At 40.5% G+C, this 22,668-nt stretch overlaps 1 protein-coding gene across 4 annotated transcripts; it reads right to left on the bottom strand.

The window, feature by feature from the left end:
* Positions 1–705: 705 nt before the first annotated feature.
* Positions 706–22,573, bottom strand: LOC310893007 (killer cell lectin-like receptor subfamily F member 1). 4 transcript variants are annotated; one of them, XM_083821403.1, is made up of 9 exons: positions 20,161–22,573; positions 18,379–18,482; positions 17,960–18,160; positions 11,605–11,682; positions 10,343–10,441; positions 9,295–9,435; positions 8,102–8,250; positions 7,250–7,362; positions 706–6,569 (listed from the first exon to the last, which is right to left on the bottom strand). In XM_083821403.1, exons 3-9 carry the CDS (start codon positions 18,039–18,041, stop codon positions 6,437–6,439), a joined length of 795 nt encoding a protein of 264 aa, XP_083677529.1. In that variant the 5' UTR covers positions 18,042–18,160; positions 18,379–18,482; positions 20,161–22,573; the 3' UTR covers positions 706–6,436. The 4 variants fall into 4 exon arrangements, with proteins under 4 accessions (XP_083677529.1, XP_083677527.1, XP_083677528.1 ...); XM_083821401.1 differs by adding an exon at positions 19,463–19,574 and having other exon boundaries at positions 17,960–18,482; positions 20,691–20,708; XM_083821402.1 differs by lacking the exon at positions 20,161–22,573 and adding an exon at positions 19,463–19,916.
* Between the last annotated feature and the right edge of the window lie 95 nt (positions 22,574–22,668).

Raw genomic sequence — 22,668 nt, 5'->3', positions numbered from 1 at the left:
GGGGTATTCTTGTACCACATTTTATCTTATTCTTCTTCAATGAGCTGATTTACCCAGACATTCTTTTTAAATACAGAATAATGGCACTCTCTTGGAGTACCACTACTGGAGCCAAATCCAGTTGGAGGCCGGTTACTAGTGGAGTCCCCCAGGGCTCAGTGCGGGGGCCAGTCCTCTTTAATATCTTTATCGATGACCTGGATGAGGGGATCGAGTGCACCCTCAGTAAGTTTGCAGATGACACCAAGTTAGGTGCGTGTGTCGATCTGCTCGAGGGCAGGAAGGCTCTGCAGGAGGATCTGGATAGGCTGGATCAATGGGCTGAGGCCAACTGCATGAAGTTCAACAAGGCCAAGTGCCGGGTCCTGCACCTGGGGTGCAACAACCCCAAGCATAGCTACAGGCTGGGAGATGAGTGGCTGGAAAGCTGCCTGGCAGAGAAGGACCTGGGAGTACTGGTTGATAGGCAGCTGAATATGAGCCAGCAGTGTGCTCAGGTGGCCAAGAAGGCCAACAGCATCCTGGCTTGTATAAGAAGCAGTGTGGCCAGCAGGGCTAGGGAAGTTATTGTGCCCCTGTACTCGGCTCTGGTGAGGCCGCACCTCGAGTACTGTGTTCAGTTTTGGGCCCCTCGCTACAGGAAGGACATGGACGTGCTCGAGCGAGTCCAGAGAAGGGCAACGAAGCTGGTGAGGGGTCTGGAGAACAAGTCTTACGAGGAGCGGCTGAGGGAGATGGGATTGTTCAGCCTGGAGAAGAGGAGGCTCAGGGGAGACCTCATCGCTCTCTACAGGCACGTTAAAGGAGGCTGTAGAGAGGTGGGGGTTGGTCTGTTCTCCCACGTGCCTGGTGACAGGACGAGGGGGAATGGGCTAAAGTTGCGACAGGGGAGGTTTAGGTTGGATGTTAGGAAGAACTTCTTTACTGAAAGGGTTGTTAGGCATTGGAATGGGCTGCCCAGGGAGGTGGTGGAGTCACCATCCCTGGAGGTCTTTAAAAGACGTTTAGATGTAGCCCTTAGTGATATGGTTTAGTGGAGGTCTTGTTAGTGTTAGGACAGAGGTTGGACTAGATGATCTTGGAGGTCTCTTCCAACCTAGATGATTCTGTGATTCTGTGATTCTCTTGGTTTTCTTTGTTCTTTTTTTTTTTTTCTCCATCAATGCCATCTACATGTAGAGTCCAAATATTGAAAATTTTGGTTCTTAAAGGAGGTTTTGGAGAAACCATAAGCACAATGGGTTACAATGAAAGCACTTTATGACTCTTAATGGGTGCACTTCGCATCTTTGTTAGTACCCAATGTCTGTCATGCTAGGAACTGAAGGGGCAGGATGTGAACTCACTTTACTCACAGTGAGGTTAATGAAGTACTACAATTAAATGTTTTTTTTTTTCTTTTAGATCTGTGGGATTACACAAGATTTAGTGACTGCTTAAAGTGTAGGCAAGGGCTTTGGTAAGACACTACAAAAATTTTTAATTACATTAGTAATAGCTAGGATGTTTGAATAACATACTTCATAAGTATTGTTAAAATCACCACTGATTTCAGAGAAATTAGCTCAACATGTGTCATGGTTTCAGCTGGAATAGAGTTAATTGTCTTCATAGTGGCTGGTATGGTGCCTTGTTTCGGATTTAGGAGGAAAATAATTTTGATAACAATGTTTTAGTTGCTGCAGAGCAGTGCTTACGCTACATCAAGGACTCCTGCTTGTCATGCTGCTCTGCCAGCAAGGAGACTGGGGGTGCACAAGAAGCTGACCCAAACTGGCTGCAGGGGGATTCTATATAATGTGACATCATGCTCAGCAATAAAAGCTGGGATTAAGGAGGAGTAGGTGGGGGATTTTTGGAGTGATGGTGTTTGTCTTCCCAAGAAACCATTATTCATGATGAGCCCTGCTTTCCGGGAAGTGACTGAACGTCTGCCCACCGATGGAAAGTAGCGAGTGAATTCCTTGTTTTGTTTTGCTTGCATACATGGCTTTTGTTTTACCTAGTAAACTCTCTTCCTCCAAACCCATGAGTTCTCGCACTTCTGCTTTTCTGATTCTTTCCCTTATTCCACCTGGGAAGAGTGAGCGAGCGGCTATTTGGTGCTTGGCTGCCTACCAGGGTTAAACCACAACATGGTTTGAGAAATATTTGCCATAAAATCCAGCAATCCAGGAGTTGTCTACAATGCATATAGAAAGGTAGGCTCTAAGTACCCTGGAATAATACGGTTTTTTCTCCATTGAGAAAAAGTATCTTGTTCATTTCAGATGTTTTCCTTGCTTTTTCTTCTCCATGTAGAACAAGTCTGTCCCTGCATGCATGATGAACTGAGTTTTTCTTTTTTTTCTCTCTTTCTCTCTCTTTTTTTTTTTTTTTAACACAAGGAGAACAACAGTTTTTCAAATGAGTCTTTAGTTGCTGATACTACATTCTGCAGGGGAAAGTTACGTTGTTTTTTTCGTTTGAAAGGAAGTCAGTAACGCTGATGGTGACATTCACTTTTTAATCTTTAGCTTTAAAGATCTTAAGAAAAGCTGTTGTGTTGTGCTTATGGAACATAGACTGCATCAAGCGGTTAGTATCTCAAAAGAGGATCTCTTCGCCTTTAAAACTCTCACTTACACACGCCTACTACCTCCCTAGCATCTTTGTGTGTCCATAAATAAGTGCACTGTTGGACATCAGTGTCCATGGATGGATTCTAACACCACAACAGGTTTTTATTTGTGCAGGTCAGCAGAAGTCTGTAAATTTAATTTAATATTGTTAGTTTTCTGAGGTCTTCAAATGTTCAATGACTCTACAGCTGTTTGAGAGGTGAGTTGCTAAAATATGGAGGGTCCTTTCTTGTGTAGATAGTTTCCCTGGTCTCTGAGTTTCAAGGCTTACATACTGCCGTATTCTGTCTTCTCTTTGTTTTCAGTGCAGCTAAGAACTCACTAAGAGCCACATGAAGTGAGGGAAGGGTGTCAGTTTGTTGGTGTTATGACATATATCATGAAACTTTTGTTCTAAGTTGCAGTCACGTGTGTGGTAAAAAAGTGGTACTTCATGCCATGAGCTCACTTGCGAGTGTGTCTGTTAGTTACTCATCGCAGGTTACAGACACTAACCACAGCCCTCCAGATGGGCACCACACATCTGGTACAGGTATGAATCAACATACCTTGGAAACTGCAGCTGCCTTTAATTATGTGTTCCACAGTAAACATGAGCTAAAGGCTTTATATTTTGAAAGCCATATTGGACTTATTTATCTCTCTTGGTGCTAAAAAGGTCTTTAATTCCAGTCTGTGCATTTTTTGTTAGAGCAGCACCTTTGATTTTAATGTTACGGTATTTTGTGGTTTGTCTTTTTTTCCACACACAGTTCACCACACAGAGACAATGTAAAAGCACATAAAACTGTATTAAAACCCTGGCAGCTTAGAAACTCTCCCCAGCTGGCCCCAAAAGGGCCTTGGAGTGCCTTTTTCTAAAAAATATTGTATGATTCTATGAAATGAGGTAAGAATTCAGTGTCTTATTGTGGTAAGCACAACGTAGTGGAAAATAGAAATAGAAAGGGTTAAAAATTGAAATAGAAAGGGTTAAAAAAAGTTGTTTTTTTTTCTGCTTAAGCAACCCTGTCTGTAAGCATGGAAAAGTAGATTTTACACTTTTGCAAGGCAGCAGTTTGTATGTATGAGAATGCCTCAGCTGTTTGGCCCCACTGTCTGAGAATACAAAACTAGAGATTCAGAGTTTAGTTTGAGCTTTTTGAATATTAGCTTTCACATCAGAAGTGTTTGATATTTTATCAGATAGGACTCAGATGTCACACTGGTATTTTTTAATCAAAGCATACCTGAAGAGAAGGATATTGAAATGCAGTCTCCCTGTTTTGCTTCCCTATTGAACAGCCACCATTGCTATGCTTCATGACTAATACAGTCAGTGTATCAGTATCAGTGAACAAGACTCAAACATACTGTGGAAGAGTTGGTTTTCTTTGCTCCAATAAAATATTCAGATTGGACTGTGTTCATTTTTCCCTTGCACAAATCTTTGTTAAATTAAATAAACCAACTTGTTGTTTTGACTATAAGAAATAGTGCCAAGTATCCAGCAGAGAAGAAACAAGGATGTGCTTTTCTCTTCTCAAGGAGAGCCACCTGTCTAAGGTTGGTAACTCACCTCTCCATTTGGAGGAGGAGATCTTTTTCTACTCACTGCTGCTGTAATAAGAAAATAAAGTTCACACACACAACTTCACTTAGAGTCTGGAAATATACAAATAAATGGGATACAGTCTGCCATAAGGATCGTGTATTTCATTTGGGTGAACTTGTGCATAACAGGGTTTGCAAGGCACTTCGGTGGGTGTTTGAGGCAGACAGAGGACTGCTGAGAATCTTTGTATGGACAAGAGGAATTCAGAGGTCCCCCTAGCCCCTCAGTATTGTTACAGGACATAAAACTTGTAGAGCAGAAATTATGCACTCCAATAGTGAAAAGAGCACTTGCAAGAATACAAAATTCATTGCTTGATTTGCACGACAGATCTGAGGTGCCACCTGTGGGGCTTGGTATGTTCAGAAGCAGCTGGTGTAAATAGGAATATACCAAAGGCAAGGTGAGCCAGGAGCAGAGGACAAACCTTGCACAGGCAATGCTCTCATCAACCAGGCACAGTCCCATAAGGGCTGAAAACAGCAGGTAGAGCAGGGTGCTGATAACAGTGTCCTTCAATGGTCCCAGGCAAAGCAAGTGATGAGGCAGGTCCAGGATCCTGACTTAGGGAATCCAGTCAGGAGCAACAGGGCCAGAGACATGGCTAGAGACAAGACTATACTGTGGGTGTAGAGCTCATCCAGCAGGCAGGGACAAAGAGAGGACTGGAGACAAATTAGAACATTCTTAGAAGGAGGGATCCAGGAGACAAGATATCAACAACAAAGGTTCAAGATCCATCCAAGAAATGAGGCAGGAAGGCAAGACTGGAGACAGTACATCTATGACGTAGCCCAGGCAGAGACTGACCCCAGGCCTGAGCCTGAATAGTCTTCTTGGGCCCGTGGGAAGGAGATCTGGGTGGGAGTCTCAGCAGAAGCTGTCAGGACACTTAGGGCCTATTAGTGCCTTCAGGGCCCTGTGAATACCCAAGTGGAGGTACATGATTTGCAAACAGGAGGAAAGCAGTTTTATTACACCTCCACTTCCATTTTCCCCTATGTGTTTGTTGTTTGTTGTTGTTGTTGTTAATTTCCATGTTTACGTATTACTTGCTCTCCTCATTGTTGAACATGAGTCACTGGAAATATTTCAACAGTGGTGCAAATATTTGCACTCTGACTGGTTACTCATTTTAAAGACATATGCTAGCTAGAAATCTAGAGTAATTGTTACTCTTATTAGACTAAGGTATTTGTAAAAATTGGAACAAGTTACTTGCATGACTTCTTTGAAATCTATTCAGGACATTTTTTCATTTTTTTTCAAATATATTAATCTTAAAAAGACAGTAAGTCAGATTGCTCTTAGCATTTTTTCATTGTAGGTCCAGAAATAGTGTGTCCCTGAAAACTGAGTGACCAAGCATCTTATTTACTGACTGCATCAACAGTCATTAATTTCACTAAACTTTAGCTTCAATATCTCATCACATCTCTCAGGCAGTACTTAGAGTTCCATGTCAAAGAATTCACAACATAAAGGGACAAAATGTAGGAGGAAAGGCAGGCCACCATCTTCATTTCCTTGCTACTGTTCCTCTGCGATCTTGTCTTATGGTCCAAATCTCTTCCTTAGCTCAGAGCTTTGTTTCAGGTCACAAGGTTCAACATTAGAAGAAGATGGGAGCCATCAGACTGTTAGCCACAAGTGTTATGGGTCACTTTGTGCTTGGTCCAGTACCTCTATACCCAGCAGCCATGCAGGTTGGCTCTGAGTAAGTATGAGACGCTGTCTAGTAAAATCATTTTCTTCCAGCCCTTCAGAAAACACCAAAATATTGAAACCCAAATAAAATGTGCCTCAGCAAAGTCTGCCTCAGGGACGTATACAAAAGCAGGGGGCTCCAGCACAGTCTTCAGCCCTCACAGATGGCATCTTTCTTGCATATCATACAGTTCATGTACACAGTGTTCATCCTCACATATCTCTTATCCTGTCTTTTCCTAGAGAGAGCTGCTGCTGATGTCTGTCCATGGGAATGCTCAGCACTCCCAGAGCCACACGTGCTGACTCACAGTCCTGTTGCATGACCTTCACGCTAACACTTGGCAACTTCTGTGTTCCCTGATTTTATCAGACATGGCCTTAGCGAGCACAGAATGGCAGAATTCAAATTTCTGCACAAGTTTCATAAAATTATTTACATTGATTAATTGTTGTTTTGTCAGCAAAACAGGTCTCCTGACAAAAAGCTCTGCCTATTGTTTGACAATTTAGCTTAGAGAGCCAACAAAGTTGCATTTTTCTTACAGATCCACTTCTTTAAAGTCTGGCAATTATCCGTTTGGATCATATTTTTTTTTCTGTAAACAGCACAGTTCTCGTCAGTCCCAATTCTATTTGTAGCTAACCTGATGAGAGAACAAGAAGGATATAATGACTTGTCAGCTTTAAATTCAGTACTGGATAAAAATACTGGTAATATACTGGGTCAGGGTATTGGGGAAAGGACATTCAGTGACATGCTGAAGTACAGTTCCTCTACAACCATGCATAGGTGGGATGGGCACCCACAGTCAATCCTTCCGGCCACTGAAGGATTGATTCTCATGAACATTAGTGTAAGAAACGTGAAAAAATCTCTGCATGCAGCCATGATGATGAACTGCAATGTAATGTAATAGTGAAAAGCAGGAGAAGGACCCTTCAGCTGCACGAATTCCAGCACCAACTCTATGTGACGGACATCACATTCAGTGGAGATGGTATGCACAGTCTACACACTGAGAGTTTGGTGATGGTGATTTTTAATGGGAGAAGTGTGTAACAATGTCCCTTTGTATTCATATACACAAAAACTGTGACTGTGGTTGGTCTTGCAGGCAGAGGACAAATGTGTTTGCAGAGGTGCCCAGCAGGATCTGTTTAAACTTGCGGTGAAAGAGACCCAGAATAGGTGCCTGAGACTGCAGGACTAGTTCTATACTTTGGGAAAAGAGCTTGGGCTCATAGTTATATTTCCATGCAGAGTAATACACCTTTGCTTTTGCCAGGGGATACCTTCCCCTTCAAACCCACAACCAGTAATCACCTGTTTTCTTTCACTCTGGGATCTTCAAGCAAATTTTGTTGTTTCTTCTCATCTTCCACCTTTGACCCAATCCATATATATTTGGTATCTTTCTCTTTATTATCTATAAATTCCTGTGGAACAAGCAGAAATATGTTATCCAACAACAGAGTTTTTCTGCTGTGTTCAGGTCCCTGTCCTGTCCCATACACAGCTTTCGATGGAGTCCCTCACATGAAGGGAAAGGGCAGGGATCCAGCTACAGCAAAGCAGTCCATTACAGTGGCTTATACACATGACCACCCACAGAGATTTGATTTAGGCCGGTGCCCAGACCAACTAGCTTCTTGGCAGCTGTCAAAAAAACCTTCGACAACTGGAAATGGCCTCAGTGATGTTTCACACTCTAATGAGCCAGACTGCAAAGCTTTAAGGTAGTCTTGTTCCTCAAAGAACAAAGAGTTTCTCAGAAGAGCCATGACCTGCCATTTAGTCATACCCTGATACTCACATTTCCAAAGAAAAATGGGATGAAGGTTTGACTGTTTGAATTTCCATTCAGTAGTCAAATCAAACCTCTCTTCCCAGAGCCGAGTATTGGAGATGAGTGGGAAGCCCCAGCATTTCCTCTTCCCAGTCAAAACTGTGGTGGTTTCCACACTTGCTCCTCTTGTGCTTCTCTCTATTTCTTCTCTTGACCCTCTCTGAAATGAAGTCCTGTCCAAAGGGAGTCAGATGCTCTGCACCTGATAAGGCTCTTGCTTGGCTGTGTGTACACCTGATATTTGGGCAGCATTTGGAGGTTCACCTGGTGAAATGTTTGGCTAAGGTAGATGCTTGTGGTGCATTTTTTAGGGCTGCTGCAAGACTTACCATCTCAATTTCATCTTCAATGACAAGAAGACGGGATTTCTTAGCTAGACAGTTTCTTTGGCTGTCATCCCAGCTTACAGCCTCCTCGGAGAAGTAGTAACACCTTCCCCTGTGTAGTTGCCACCCTGGTGGACACAGCTCACATGTTTCTGTAGATGGAGAGAGGGAAACATTAGCTCACACCATTACTTGTTCCAGTTGCCCTGTAGCATTTTATGTTCCTGTGCCAGGATGGCTGGTCCAAAAGCAGTCAACCTTCACTCCAAAGCGTGGGTTCACTGGCAGCGGAAGGTTGTGAGGTTTGAAGGCTCCTCTGTCACTCCTGTTCTCAGCTTCCCAATCCCTTGCCTTGATGCTATGTACTTGTGCATTCCCACTGCACAACCCCTCGCTCTCCCCTCCCTGATGGATATGCCAGGTGGATATGTACAGGGAGGACCTAGAGGGCTGTGAAGACATTCATCTCCCTCTTGCAGTCCTTGTGAAGAGATACCATGCTATATGACGATGCAGAGTGTATAGATTTTATATATGAGGTGACTGAAAACTACAGATGCTTTATTGAGGTCCAAATTTTGTCCATCAAGCTGAAGAAAGAATTAGAATGAATTAAGGTGAATGCTGTTATTCCCAGATATACTCTCTGTTTCACTCACAGCATCTGTGAGGAACATCCCTCACATTTTCTGTCCTGGCTTCCTTTAATGTTTCAAAGTAACAGTGTCTATATCTTTTTTTTTCTCGTTACAATCAACACTCAGAAATGCATTAATGTTTACTAATAAATGATAGATCCATGGTGAAAAGGCCAGTAAGGTCTTCCCCTGCATGATTCTTGCAAAAGGGTAGGAAAGTTAAATCCTACCTACTCTTTGCAAACAGTTATTGTCTGGAAAGTGTTCTCTAGGATACAGGGAGGCTATGATAGATGACATTTCTGACAGCAGCCTTTGACAGAAAGAAAGGTCAAAGAAAGTACTAAAAATTGTATATACCAAAAAAGAGCAAAACTGACATCATTAAAATGTTAGTTTAGATCCAGTCACCACTTCTCCTATGGAGGAACACCGTGTTCCCCGGGTAGTACCAGTGATTTCCCATAAATTGCAGGCTGGTGTAGAAATGGGAACAGGGACCACAGAAGTGTGTACACAGCACATCTTTCATAGTTTGAAAGGAATAACTTTCCTCACCTTTTCCATCTTCACACAGTTCCTCCATTAGCCATTTCAGGAGCACCACTGAGACTGTTTTCTCTGAAGAAATGTGATTGTCAGTGCTATTTAGACCATACTGGGACAAAATTTCTGATTTTTCTGCTCTGCCTTCCAAAACTTGAAGAAACGAAATAAAAATAGAGATTATGATTAACAACAGGGTCAAGGAAATACAGTCTTTGCGTCCAGTGTTATACTGTGACTGTGAGATGTGTGTGTATACGCATGTGGAGGGGTATGAACACCCAGTTGTGAGTATGTTCAGTGAGTATAACTGCCTGGCAAAGGGTGTAGCTGCTGAAAGATATGGTGAGTACAGGAAATGAAAATAGGTTCATGCCACATTTGATAGCTGGATGTATAAAGAATAAATGATATTTTGGTAGGAATTTTTGTTGGGGAAGTATGTGGTTTTTTTCTGAAGTTTTTCAAGGCTGTTTTCTCTTAGAAAATTAATATATTCTCTGGAACTTAAATTAAGTTAATATATATATAATAAATATATATTTATTAATAAATATATAATAAATTAATATATTCTCTGGAACTAGTTCTTAAATAGCTAGAACATGGTCTGGGCTGTGATATTACTAGTACCAGGATGTCTGATTAATTGAAATAACCTGAAGTCTGTTTTTTTTTCCTTTTTTTAACTATTTGTTCAAACCCACAAAGTAATTGAGAGAAATAGACTCAAAATAGCACCGTGGATGCAAATTTAACTTGTAATTCAGGAAGGTCAGATGCTCTGATTATCATAGTGATTTGAAGTCTGCCCCTACAGCCTTTCAGCGTTATTAATGATGAGGTAGACTGCAGCAATTCCCCTTCATCTGTGCTCTGTATATTAAATGTCAGGTAGCAAATGTTGCCTTTGGAACACTAGAATTATTTTCCTGTACATGTGTATAACTTGACACCTTTGATGCGATGCTAAGGGAAGTTTGTTTTTGGTTTCACTCTTTTTGTGAGGTTTAACCATGCCTGTAATGAAGAGATGAAACTGATGGTAGGATTTACTTACATTGCTTTGCTAGCACAGCCATGGTGACCAGCAGAATGAGCACAAGAAATCCCAAGGCCAATGCCACGTAGAACCAGGCTGAGCGCTGCTGTTTGCAGCCTGGAAAGACAAGGGGAAGAGTGGCTTAAGCAATTTGCATTACAAAAGTTAGCACTGCCTTCATGTATGACTGCTTCTAATCTGGAAACAACAGAGAAATCATCTAAAATAACTCTGCCGTTTGGAGTATGTGGGGACATTTTACTTATCAACAATTTGCATCTATTTTGCATAGGTGAAAGTGAAGTTGAAAGATCCTGTTGTCAGAAAAAGCAAATGATTTTCAACCAGTTATTCCATTAAGAATTCTCTTTTTCTCTTTTGAAATAATTTTTCAAGCATTGCCTCTTCCCATCTACCCACTCACACCCTGCAAAGCCCTGCAGAGCAATTCCAGGGAGATGTCAGGAATGATCTGTGGTATGCTCTCTGGCCATGCTCTCCTGTGTTAAAGCGCTGGCCATGTGGCTGAAAGCTAACTTACCCAAACTCACAAAAAAGGCAAAGATCCCACACTGATGGCACAGCACAGAGAAATGCAGTTGGTCAAGCATCTCTCCAGCCATTTGGCATTCATCAGTTTCTGAGAGTGTAATACCCAGGAAAAGGCAGGACCCGAGGAAATTTGGGGTCAAGGTGTCATTTCCACAACCCACAAAGTTATGCTTTCATAACTACTCTTTTTCTGATCTTTCCAGGGTGAGATGAGAAACTGCCCCATTCTCCAACTGCCTGAGATGTATTTGCAATGTTCCCTCTTAGCTCACAGAGCTCCATGGGTCTGACCTTGTTTTGCAAATGTCCTTCAGTAGAGAGGGTGACAACCCTCAGGGCACAGACTGCAAGTAGAGAGCTGGGACTGCAAATAGTGCTCCGGTTATTAGGCTACTTCCCAAGCCCCACTACGGCTGTTCCTGCAGAGATAGAGGTGAGTCTGTACTTATAGGAGGGTTCTTCAAACAATGCAGAATTTTACTTTCCTTTACTAAATTTTTAATTCAGGGCACAAAGGCACTAAAAATATTTTTAAAATCTTTTTCAATATCACTTTTGCAGGATAATCTGAAAACCCAGTGAAAAGAAACGTGACCATACGAAATGAGAAATCAATTCCTTACTGGGAGATTGTATGTAAAGACTCTTGATAATAGGTTTTACTGTTGGGTAATAGGAAAGACCAAACTATAATTAGTAACCGACAACCAAACAAAATAGTACAATACCAGAAACGGAAATCTCTGATCTGCTGCACCCCTTGGGTTTCGTCTTCACGCGCAGTTCAGCGTACGTGATCATGTTTCCTGTAAGGAGTAGGGAAATGCTAACATTTGTGGTTGAATGAGCCATTAAGTGGAGAAAGAAGAAAGAATTATACAGGAGACGGAGTCCGTATAAAAAGGGACATGCATTTCCAGAGCTGCTGGTTCAGCTTTTTTTTCCTTTTTTTTTTAAAAAAAAAAACAGGCAAGATGATGACTTATCATTTCCTGCTGCTGTCAGGAAGTAACTAAAAGCCTCCTCCATAATCTTTGCTTGAACTAATTGGGTACTGTATGGCTGGACCAGGAGGCAGCCAGGCTGAAATTTCATTAAGACCTGAGTACCCGCCATAGAAAGCTTCCCAATGTTGCCAAGCCATCTCAAGAGGTACCATAGAGACTTATTGGGCAGCAGAGCTGTGATTGCTTTGCAAAGCAGGTGGACCGCAAGGGGAGAACTGCAATTCACAGAAATACTTCTGCAGCAAGGTGGTTCTGGCCTGTGAATTTTTATGCTAGAGTATTACATGAAGCCTGTATTAGCAGAGGAATGGACCTGCTGATTTAAGGCATCCCTTTCCAAATGCACATTGCCAAAACAAAGCAAGAAAAGCGATTAAAATAGAGTGGGGTGAGTTAGATGCACATGACTTCACTACTGACCACATTTTCAATTTTGCTTTCACCAGGTATTTAGTAGGGCTACTAGCTAATTTTATGGATGATATTTGGACCTTTGGTACATTGATCTTCTCTCCATAAATAGTGGGTTTTAATCAAGCTGAATCAAGACTAAGCTGCTGTGCTACATCCTTGGTTTCTGGTCATTGGGTTTTTAAGAAGTACTTTGTGTTTTACATAGTCTCACTGGTCAGGAAAGAACTTGGCAGGAAAAAATGAAGAGAGTTTCACTGGGATGAAATGAGGTAGCATTTGATATGAGTTGCTGAAGTGTGGAGAGGTTTAATGTAAGAAAAATAATGAGGAGTACTGAATGGAAAATGAGGTTTATTCATAGAGGTAAGACCTCCTATGTTTTAGAGAACATTGCCTGATACATTTTGTTGTTTGATGTATTACAATTTATTGGCTCAGTGAACTACAGAAAATTTCTAAATTGCATTTAACTGTACAGATAAGTAACTGTTTTCAGAAAGAAATGCTTGTAAGCATTTTTCTTCTTAGAATGTAAATATTTTTCAAAGTACAGTAGTGGGGACTTCTAAACATTTAAATGCACTACCCCTATAAATGGAGACACTTTTTCAAAAATACATACTTCAGAAAGTCTGTTACTATCGCTAAATATTTTCTCTCCCAAATAAAGGTACTTTCCTTTAAAAATGTAAAGAACACATTTCAAACGGTATAAATAATTTTAAAAAATCTTATCCATGTAATCTGAATGTTTCAAAAAAGAGATTATTTCTATTATAGTCTGTATTGGCACATGACCATTTGAATGTCAAGTCCTCAGAAGTCAGCAAGTGGTTTGAAAATACCACGTAACCTGAATTTTGCCGGATGCTTACACACCCTTACCTAGTTCAGCAACAAGGAGCCCTGGTTCTAGGTGGAGACCTCTGTCACTTACTAAAACTGAAATTTCACTTCTTTTCTATATGCAAATCATCAAGTGCAGAAAGATATTTCTGTTTACTGGAAGCTTCTACTTTGTGAATGTGCAGATTGGGAGTGCTCCTGGCAGTTCATTCACACCACAAAGTCAGGCTTTACAGCAATTGTGCTCTTGTGGTCGACAGGAAACCAGGTTGAATCTCAGCCAGCAGTGTATCATTATCACAGTGGTGCACGCCACCAGCATGGTTCAGTCTGGAGAGCCCTGACTTGCAGGGCAGGGAAAGTTTCTGTGCTGCTCCACTTGCTGCCGTTGTGGCCACGGCTGGAATGTTGTGTCCAGGTGGGGGCCACCCAGTTTAGGGAGTCTGGGGAAGCTGGAAAGGGTCCAGCAGAGGGTGGATGGTAAGATGGCCAGGGCATGGAGCACCCACAAGGGGCCAAGGAGTATATGGAGGGGTACAAGTAGCTAGGGGGCAAAATAAATGCAGCCTACAACTATTTGTAGGATAGTTAGATGGTGGAATTGAACTCCCAATTTTTTATTTTTTATTTTTTTTCTAGATGAAATGCCTTGTATGTAATCAGTTATGGGCAATAATCAGGTTGCTCTCAAACATTTCTTGAATACACTAGGAAGTGCAAACTGTCTTTCACTAGAAAATGGATGTATTTGTGTAACACTTTTCTACTTTTAGATGTGTTTTGAAGCAACATAGTAGCACCTGCTAGTCCACCAAAGCATGTGCACAGATAGTACCACCCACTCAACATGACCTGCTAGAGCATTCAGAGCTCTAGCTCAGATCTTGTCCTAATTCAGAGCACCTGACCAACTGCCGAAGTCCAACAGATTGTGTAATGACCTACTGCTGACTTTCAAGTTGGAATAGGATCACAACAAATTCATTTCTATCACTCTTCTGGATGCAGCCTCACAAATTTATATCCACAGACGTGTTTTATTCCTACATTGTGGTAAACAGTGTTTAAACACTTTGTCCACTCTATCATGTTTATCCCAATAGTTTTCAATAACTGAGCTTTTCTTATCATTAGTCTGCAAACTAATGGATTCTTTGTGACTGTGCCACCAGTGATTTCTTTTTTTTTTAATCTTTTTCTGTATCCTGTTAAAATATACTGAATAAATAACCTTTGAGATAAGAATAGTAAATGGGAGAACTCCAAGAAACTCTGCATAATATGACCAAAAAAAATCCAGCTCTCACAGATAAAGAAAAGATGAAAAAGAACTGGGCCCTGTATCTGGAAATAGACTTTCACACCCAAATCCAAATTTTACATATTTAAAATACCTGCTCAATTACTGCAGAACCTTGGCAGACATTCAGCCCCCAGCATGTTTATCTTTCATATGCACCAAATCTTGACGCAGCTATACTTTAGCAGGACAAATTAGCTATGCCCCTAGCCCATGCATTTTTAGTATCTGCTCCAGTAAATTACATCTAATAAAGCTCATACACAGTGCAGCCAGGAGGAGGTGGGCATGTTTGACTTTCCAGTAGCCCAGTAATTTGAGGTCTTGCCTGATGTTTCCTGCCTTTTTTTCCTTTGCCTGTTTTTCCTTTTTGTTCTTCCTTTTTGCCTGTTTTTCCTTGCCTGATGAATCCACAACTTGGAGTATTCATCTGCTGAATTTGCAGTGGTGACTCAAGCCAGCTCTCCTTCCTCCCTGGTAAAATTTTAACCATGCCCATCTTAAAGCTGCTTCTTTTTCTGCAAGATAGCCAGACATCCCTGGCCAAGAGCAAGACTGGCATAAGTCTGGCAAAGGGGGATTTGTGGATAATACGCATCATCCAGTGGACATTTCATTGTATCACAGTCAGCGTAGAGCTAAAGGGAGAGCTTGTGACACTTGCCACAGACAGTCCCATCAGCTGGTAGTGCATTCACCTTGGAGCTGAGACCCTCTCTGTGAAAACTGGCTTCAAATTCTGTCTTCAAACTGGAGAAGGCATTTAAACTTCTTTGTGTAGGGTGTGATGAGTGGTACATGCTAGTAGCATGTCTGGTATGTAGAAGCTGTTCTGTCCAAAACAGCCTTGAGCCCAGCCCACGCTGGAGAGAGATTCTCCTAGCCCGTATGGAAGGATCTAACACCCAGAAATGGCTGACTGAGCAGCAACTTGGGTCATTGGTCCTCTCTATTGGCTGCTTTTGGCAGTTCCTAGCTCATTACATCGGGTTTTATGGATCACAAACTCTCCCTCATTAGCTCTAAAGAATTGTTGAGCACCTCAGTAAGGGGCCGCTATGCAGTGGGGTACCTTAACACTAATAACTGCAGCATTTACAGTGAGTTTAAGCATGTTTCAAGAACATTGGTCAACATCTCTGTCAAAGTTCATGTTTATTTGTTTTTTCTTTTTTGCCTGAATTTTTAAAAATTACAGAAAATTCTGTGGGTGGATTTGTGTTTTCTCCCATTCTTCCCATGGTAGAAACAACTCTTTTGCTTTTGATGGGCCTCTTGGAGTAAAGGAATACTTGCCAGCTGGATGAATATATATGAATTCCAGTAAAAATGTTAAAACTTCAAGGAAGGAATAAGCAGCTGAAATCATTCATTTGAATTTTCTAATGCATGATAAAACGTCTCAAGGTTTTGTCCACTTTAATAGCAATAACATCTATGTTAGTATATGTCGATGAAGAAGACAGAACTAATTGTCATTAGGGGATATTTCTAGCATATTCTAAACTTATACTGAGGAGCTGAACTCCGTGATCCTTGTGGGTCCCTTCCAACTCAGGATATTCTATGATTCTGTTCTATGATTCTATGATGCTAGGTCTAATATTGTCTAATACTCTTTACTGCTTCTTCCATTTGTGCAAAAGTAAGTAGAAAAAATATTACTGATAGATTTCAGATTTTAAAAATAACAGAAATCTTAACAACACATTTAATTAAGACACACATCAGACTTGTAAATGCAAGCCCAGTTGAATAAAATGTGTTTGAATAGAACAAGATATTAGGGTGAAGGAAGATGATACTGCAATTTATAAGTAGTGAAGGAAACACTGTTTAAGATATTTTCTCTGTATAATTAAGACAGCACATCTGAGACTTGTAGTAATACTGAGTATATATATTTCTGATGCTCGTATTTTGTAAAGGAGATGCAATCACTGGTGGATGTACAGGAGAAGATCCACAAAAATGATTGGAATTCTTTAGAAAGCTAATTACAATGAAAGATGTAAAAGCAAAAGGAGAATGAGAGATGAATGAACTACTCTGGCTAGTAATTTAATGTGAGAAAATACTGAGTGCTAAAATCTATTAAAGGTTTAACAAGAACTATCTCGAAAGTAATGAGAACTTCCATTGAAAATTAAAGCCTGGCCAATTCAAAATCAAGATTTCCTTTAGAGAGTATGATCAAGAAACATGTTTGAATGTTTTCAAATCAAGATTTGACACCAGTCTCCCTTTGCAAATAAATTATATCACCCTAGAAACTGGGTAAAATTCTGAGTGTACAGTGCTTTGCACTGTACAGGTTACACCAGTTTTAACAGCCTCTGTGAGTGTACGAATAGAAAGTGTAAGGTAGATTATTCCATTAGATATCTAGTTCAACTGAAGTCATTTTTATCTTTCAGATAAAGCTTTTACAAAAATATAAAAAATAGTGTATTATTTGTTTACGTGCATTCAGAGCATCATCAGCATTATTAATCTTCGCCGTAAGCAGAACAACATGTTCTAAAAATGCTCATTATACAATGTTGCTAAATATATTAATTTCTAATGATCATTGAAAACATGAAAATATCATCTTATTATGACCATTATACATTTTCTGTTTGCTCAGGTGGTGGGAGACCTATAATGTGATTCCGGGAAAATCAAAGAGGAAGAGCAATAGAGTTTTAGGAGTCATTCAGTATTTCCTTCAGTGACACTGACTGCACTTTTGACTGCCACTAGTTTTCTGATTAAGTTTAGTATCCTCTTTCCATGAAAACATTACAAAATACATTGGTCTGATTTTTTGGACTAGGTTAATTTGGTGGAGCATATCCTAACAGCTTTCAAACATAGTGTACATATTAAAAATAATGCACTTTGTTTAAAAAGCTGCAACTTTTTTTTCTTCTTGTTCTGTTACTTAAAATAATAGTCCAGAACTGAGACAGAGCTCCATAGCAATACTGACCTAAGAGCAACTTTTCTGATTTGTATCACCACAATCTGCAACTTCTCGCCCTTCTCATGACTTCTGCACACAGCATGTTATAGCATTCTTTTAGTATCAAATGACAAAAGAAAGAAAAGAAAAGAAAAGAAAAGAAAAGAAAAGAAAAGAAAAGAAAAGAAAAGAAAAGAAAAGAAAAGAAAAGAAAAGAAAAGAAAAGAAAAGAAAAGAAAAGAAAAGAAAAGAAAAGAAAAGAGAAGAGAAGAGAAGAGAAGAGAAGAGAAGAGAAGAGAAGAGAAGAGAAGAGAAGAGAAGAGAAGAGAAGAGAAGAGAAGAGAAGAGAAGAGAAGAGAAAAGAAAAGAAAAGAAAAGAAAAGAAAAGAAAAGAAAAGAAAAGAAAAGAAAAGAAAAGAAAAGAAAAGAAAAGAAAAGAAAAGAAAAGAAAAGAAAAGAAAAGAAAAGAAAAGAAAAGAAAAGAAAAAAGAAAAGAAAGGAAAAGAGAGGGAGAGTGAAACAGAGGGAGAGAAAACAGCATTTGTCCAAGAGCTGATTAGATGTTTTACCTGGAACTGATGTCCGAGAAGGCGTGCTTGGTCTTTCCCTGGGTAGCATTGCTACATCTACGTACGTGATATCGCCTGCCATTGATGAGCAAATCCCTCTGAGTTATGGAAAGAGCAGGTTTAATACAGTGGGTTGCATCCTGTATTAGCTTTGCCTGCCTCCAGAAGTATACATATGCTGTGCTATGGCTCTGAGGGACGCTGAGAAAGAGATAAAAGGAAGGAAGTTACTTCTTTCAATACAGCTTCAAAGCCTGTTTTCAGCCACCATTCTGTCTCTTCTTGTATGATCTCTTGCCCTTCAGAATGCAGGAGAAAATGAAGAAGAAAAAAAACAAAACAAAAAACACACTATTTTTATTAATATAAAATGGCCCAAACAGAGGAAAGTTTCTAGGAATACACAAAAAGGGACTTACACAAGTACAAACGCTCTTCTGGTTCACACAAAATAGCTAAAGCAGTACAATATGGCTTGTGGATGTATTAGACTAGTGCGCGTGATCTTACGTAACTTATTTACCTAAAAGGAAGATAAACAAGATATGTATCAGTATAAGACATTTTGGGGCTACTGTAATTACAACCACAGCTAGAGCTTTTAAAATGCAACTCAAATTCGAACCCGCTCAATCCACTAATTGTTTAATAATTGAATTTAGGTGATATTAACAGTGCAACACATTTAATTCTAAATAAAATAAAAAGTAATACAATCAATGTCTTTTATGAGAGTGTTTGAATGCTCTTATATTGCTCTATCAGTAATTACTAGGATGAGAGTTGCTGTTCATTAGGTGGTTTGAGCTGTTCCCTGTTTGACACTAACTCCACAGTCAGAAAGTCTGAGTTGCTTTTAATTCCTTGGTCATGACACCTGTGTTTGCTGCAGCATATTTTGATGACAGTGTTTTTGTCTTCTATATTGAAAAGAAAAACCACAGATTTGAACTGAAACTTAAGGCCCTTCTATAACCTAAAAAAATGTTTCAGAACATAAAGACATAAAGTACTGTGCATGAAGGGTCTGAAATTTCCTGTTAAGAGCTATATTGTTGTTTTTGTGCTTTATTCCCACTTAGAAAATTCCTTCAGAATTCAGCACAGATAGGGTTTACAACCCTATTAATATTAATTGAAAATAATATTTCTATTCTGTTACATACCCTATTCTCATTTTCTATTACATTCAACGGGACTATTAGAACCTTATAAATTTAAAAAAAAAAAAAAAGTTTATTTTTGTGATCTTATTTTACTTATCTTTTCCCTTTCTACTCTCAATGTTGGTAACAGCGTTAAGCACAGAAACAAAAAGGTTTAGGGAAAAAAATGAACCTTCGATAGTCATGGAACAAATTACTCAGAAGTACTGCTCAGGTACAATTTATATGCAACATATCTGATTTGTTGTTATTCTATCAGCCACAAAGTTATCAGTATGCAGATGTGGATACTGTTAACTGGATACTGATAACGTTTGTTTTATGACGATCTACATACCAACTGTATGACTGGTCCAATCATGACACAAAGCATTTGCCCTCTGATTGAATCAGTTTCCATCGTGGGCCCCTAAAGTTCTTAACATCATTTGCAGCAGGATATTTTTGCTCTGAAATGGAGAAAAGAAATTTAAAAAAAAAAAAAGTTTGTTTTTTTTTTCTTTTTTTTCTTTCCACTTTGATCCATAAAGGAGAGCAGGAGAGCTAAAAGGCCAAAGAGCTTGCAAGAGCTCTCAGTCTTTCTTTCCATTATTTCATATACACCTAGGCAGCATTTTATCACATCGCTCTCTCATAAATGATTCAAAACCATTAAGATCTAATCATGTATAGTCTGTGCAAGCATGAGTCTTTTTGAGCTAGTGGAAAAAACCTGTGTTTCTATTTTAAACATCCCTCTCCTCTCCTCTCCTCTCCTCTCCTCTCCTCTCCTCTCCTCTCCTCTCCTCTCCTCTCCTCTCCTCTCCTCTCCTCTCCTCTCCTCTCCTCTCCTCTCCTCTCCTCTCCTCTCCTCTCCTCTCCTCTCCTCTCCTCTCCTCTCCTCTCCTCTCCTCTCCTCTCCTCTCCTCTCCTCTCCTCTCCTCTCCTCTCTTTTCTCCCTGCTGAAATACATTTTCAGACCCGGACGTAACCTCAATAAGCATGCGGTGCAGACCAAGCTATTACATCCTTTATGACTAAAAGGTTCTCACTTACCTGAAAAAAATGATGAATAGTTATTTTCCACAGCAAACTTACAAAATACCCATAAGCATTTCTCATTTTGGATTTGAAGTCTACTTGCTGTGCTCACTGTTAAGACTTAAGGAAAAGGAAGGTGATTTTTAATTTCTAGAAGGAATAGGGGTATGGAAGTCTTTGAAGGGCATTTTTCTTGGATTCTTTCCATTCTACAGCAAAACCATGGTTTTGTGGTGTTTTGTTTTTTTTTTTTCATACTTTTAAAAAGGATATTGCACTGCTACAGTATTTTAATTTAAGTATTTCCTTTAGAATTAATACTTTCAACTCTGCAAGTATTTTCATTCTGTTCTTTGTTTTCAGTTTAAATGCTGACTTTATTTATGAATACCCAGCTGTGGGTCACCAAGGTTGACCCACCGATCTATTCCTCACTGTATGGTGCTGATAGCACTTTAAGTCCAGAAGGAACAATCCTGGCTGTTTTAAGAAAAGGCCATTACAGAGCCAAGGGATGACTGGCTGCAAAACAACCAACTACTCACAGAGATGAGGGAAGGTTTCCTTTTCCTTGCCCACGTGTGTGGGGGTGGCAGTTCCCTCCAGCTTGAAGGGTCAGGACTCCGGGGTATGGAGCATTACCAGCCTGCACACTTCAGGATCATGCAGGAATGTGGGGAGGAAGGAATCTCTGGAGGCCTCTTGTCCAATGCCTGCTCAAAGCAGGGCTAATTCCACAGCTAGATCAGGTTGCTCAGAGATTTGTCCAAGCAAGTTTTAGAGATCTCCATGGACAGAGGTCTCACATACTCCCTGGGCACCTGTAACAGAGCTGCACCACTCTCATGAAGGAAGAAATTTTTCCTCCTGCCCAGTCACAGTCTCCCTGGCTGTAATTTATGCCCATTGCTTCTTGTCCTTTCGCTGTGCCCCTTTGAGAAGAGTTTGTCTCCAGCTTCTCTGTAATCCCCTCCTTGTATGTTACCTAACAAAATACTACAGATAACAGACTAACATTATGCTGTATAAAGCAAGAATCTTTCATTGTGTGCCATGTGTCTTAAAATAAAGTATTGATACTTGTTGTAAACTCTGCTAGAGTTCATCTAGTTTGTTTAGACAGTGTCACAGCTTCAGTTTTGTAATATGAATATTGCAAAAATCTGAACACATTTTTTGCTTGTGACAGCCCGATGTGTTTTACTGATGCATTTTGGAGTATAAATGCTTCACAAGATGAGTCTATTTAAGATTATTTATGCATTCACTGTCATCTTTTCACATATAATCATTCCGTTGTAACAGTATTTTTGGTCTGTTACTCCTGTGTTAAAAAATAAATAAAAAGTTGCCCAAATATCTAGATGCATCTTCACAAGTTTATATCACAACTGTAAGCGGGGTTGTGTGCCCATGTTGCCAAACTTCTCCTAGGATTCACAGCCATGTCACGTCATGTCCTTTGACTTCTCCAGGTGGAGCCTTACCTCACTCCCATCTTTCCTTCCAGCCACCTGACCAACACGCTTAGCTAACATGCACACAAGCCCTCGTGAGGCCTGTGAAACAGCAGGGCTTGCTGTGCATTAGTCACCCACGTGTCAGAGGCTGCAGGGAGGAGTGGTTTGTTGTCCCCGAGTTCTCAGACTGTTTGGCAGAGCACGAAGACACCTGGCAGTTCAGACCTGCTTGCAGCATCTGCTGCCTCAGGGAAAGATGGTGGGGGTTGTTGCCTAGGATTTCTTGCCCATCATTTGGAGTCTGGCTATCTGGGGCTTAAGCAGCGCTGCTGAGGTAGCCAAATGAACGAGCTCAGGTTCTTCCCCACCTTGGCACGTGTTCCTGACTGCACATAGACACATTCTCTGCTGCTAACGGTCGTGGCTGAGTAATGTCAGGTGGTGATGTTTGGGTGCGAGCACAGATATCTGTTCCAGTCACACACAGGGCAGATGTGATAATAACTGCAGATTGCACCCCATCTGTGGGTGTGACAGTGTGTCCTCCACTGCGTGAAAAGGCACGAGTAGACAAAACGGCAATGTGGGCTGCAAAGCATAATTCAACACCTTTTGCCACAGAACATGCAGTTCAGCCCAGGCATCCAACTGACTCATGGTGCACATTTTGAAGAACTTGAGCTACTTCTCTGACAACAAAATGGACCTCTTTATTTCCCTAAGGCTGAGCTGTAACACAGAGCTGATATGTGTGAACCCCACGCATACATCTCCAGTTCAGGTTTTGGTTCTAAACCCCGTGCAACAGCAGAGCCTGTATGTGCAATGCAGTCAGTGCAAGAGCAGTATGCATGCAGAAGATGTGATGAGAGCTATGACTACAACCAAAGACACTTTCTCCCATGAATGAAAGCCTGTGAATTGTCATCCCACACTGTAGAAAGAAGAAAGAAAAAAAGAAGAAAAAAAAAAGAAAAAGAAGAAAAAAAAAGTCATCTCAACAGGGTAAACCCATGGATTTACCAGAAAAACAAAAAATGAGCTCAGAAAACCAGCAGTGCCT

Source organism: Anser anser, assembly GCF_964211835.1.
Source record: "Anser anser genome assembly, chromosome: 1".
Lineage (NCBI taxonomy): Eukaryota > Metazoa > Chordata > Aves > Anseriformes > Anatidae > Anser > Anser anser.
Note: the sequence above shows the minus strand (reverse complement) of the source record. Positions and strands in the feature narration are given on the sequence as shown.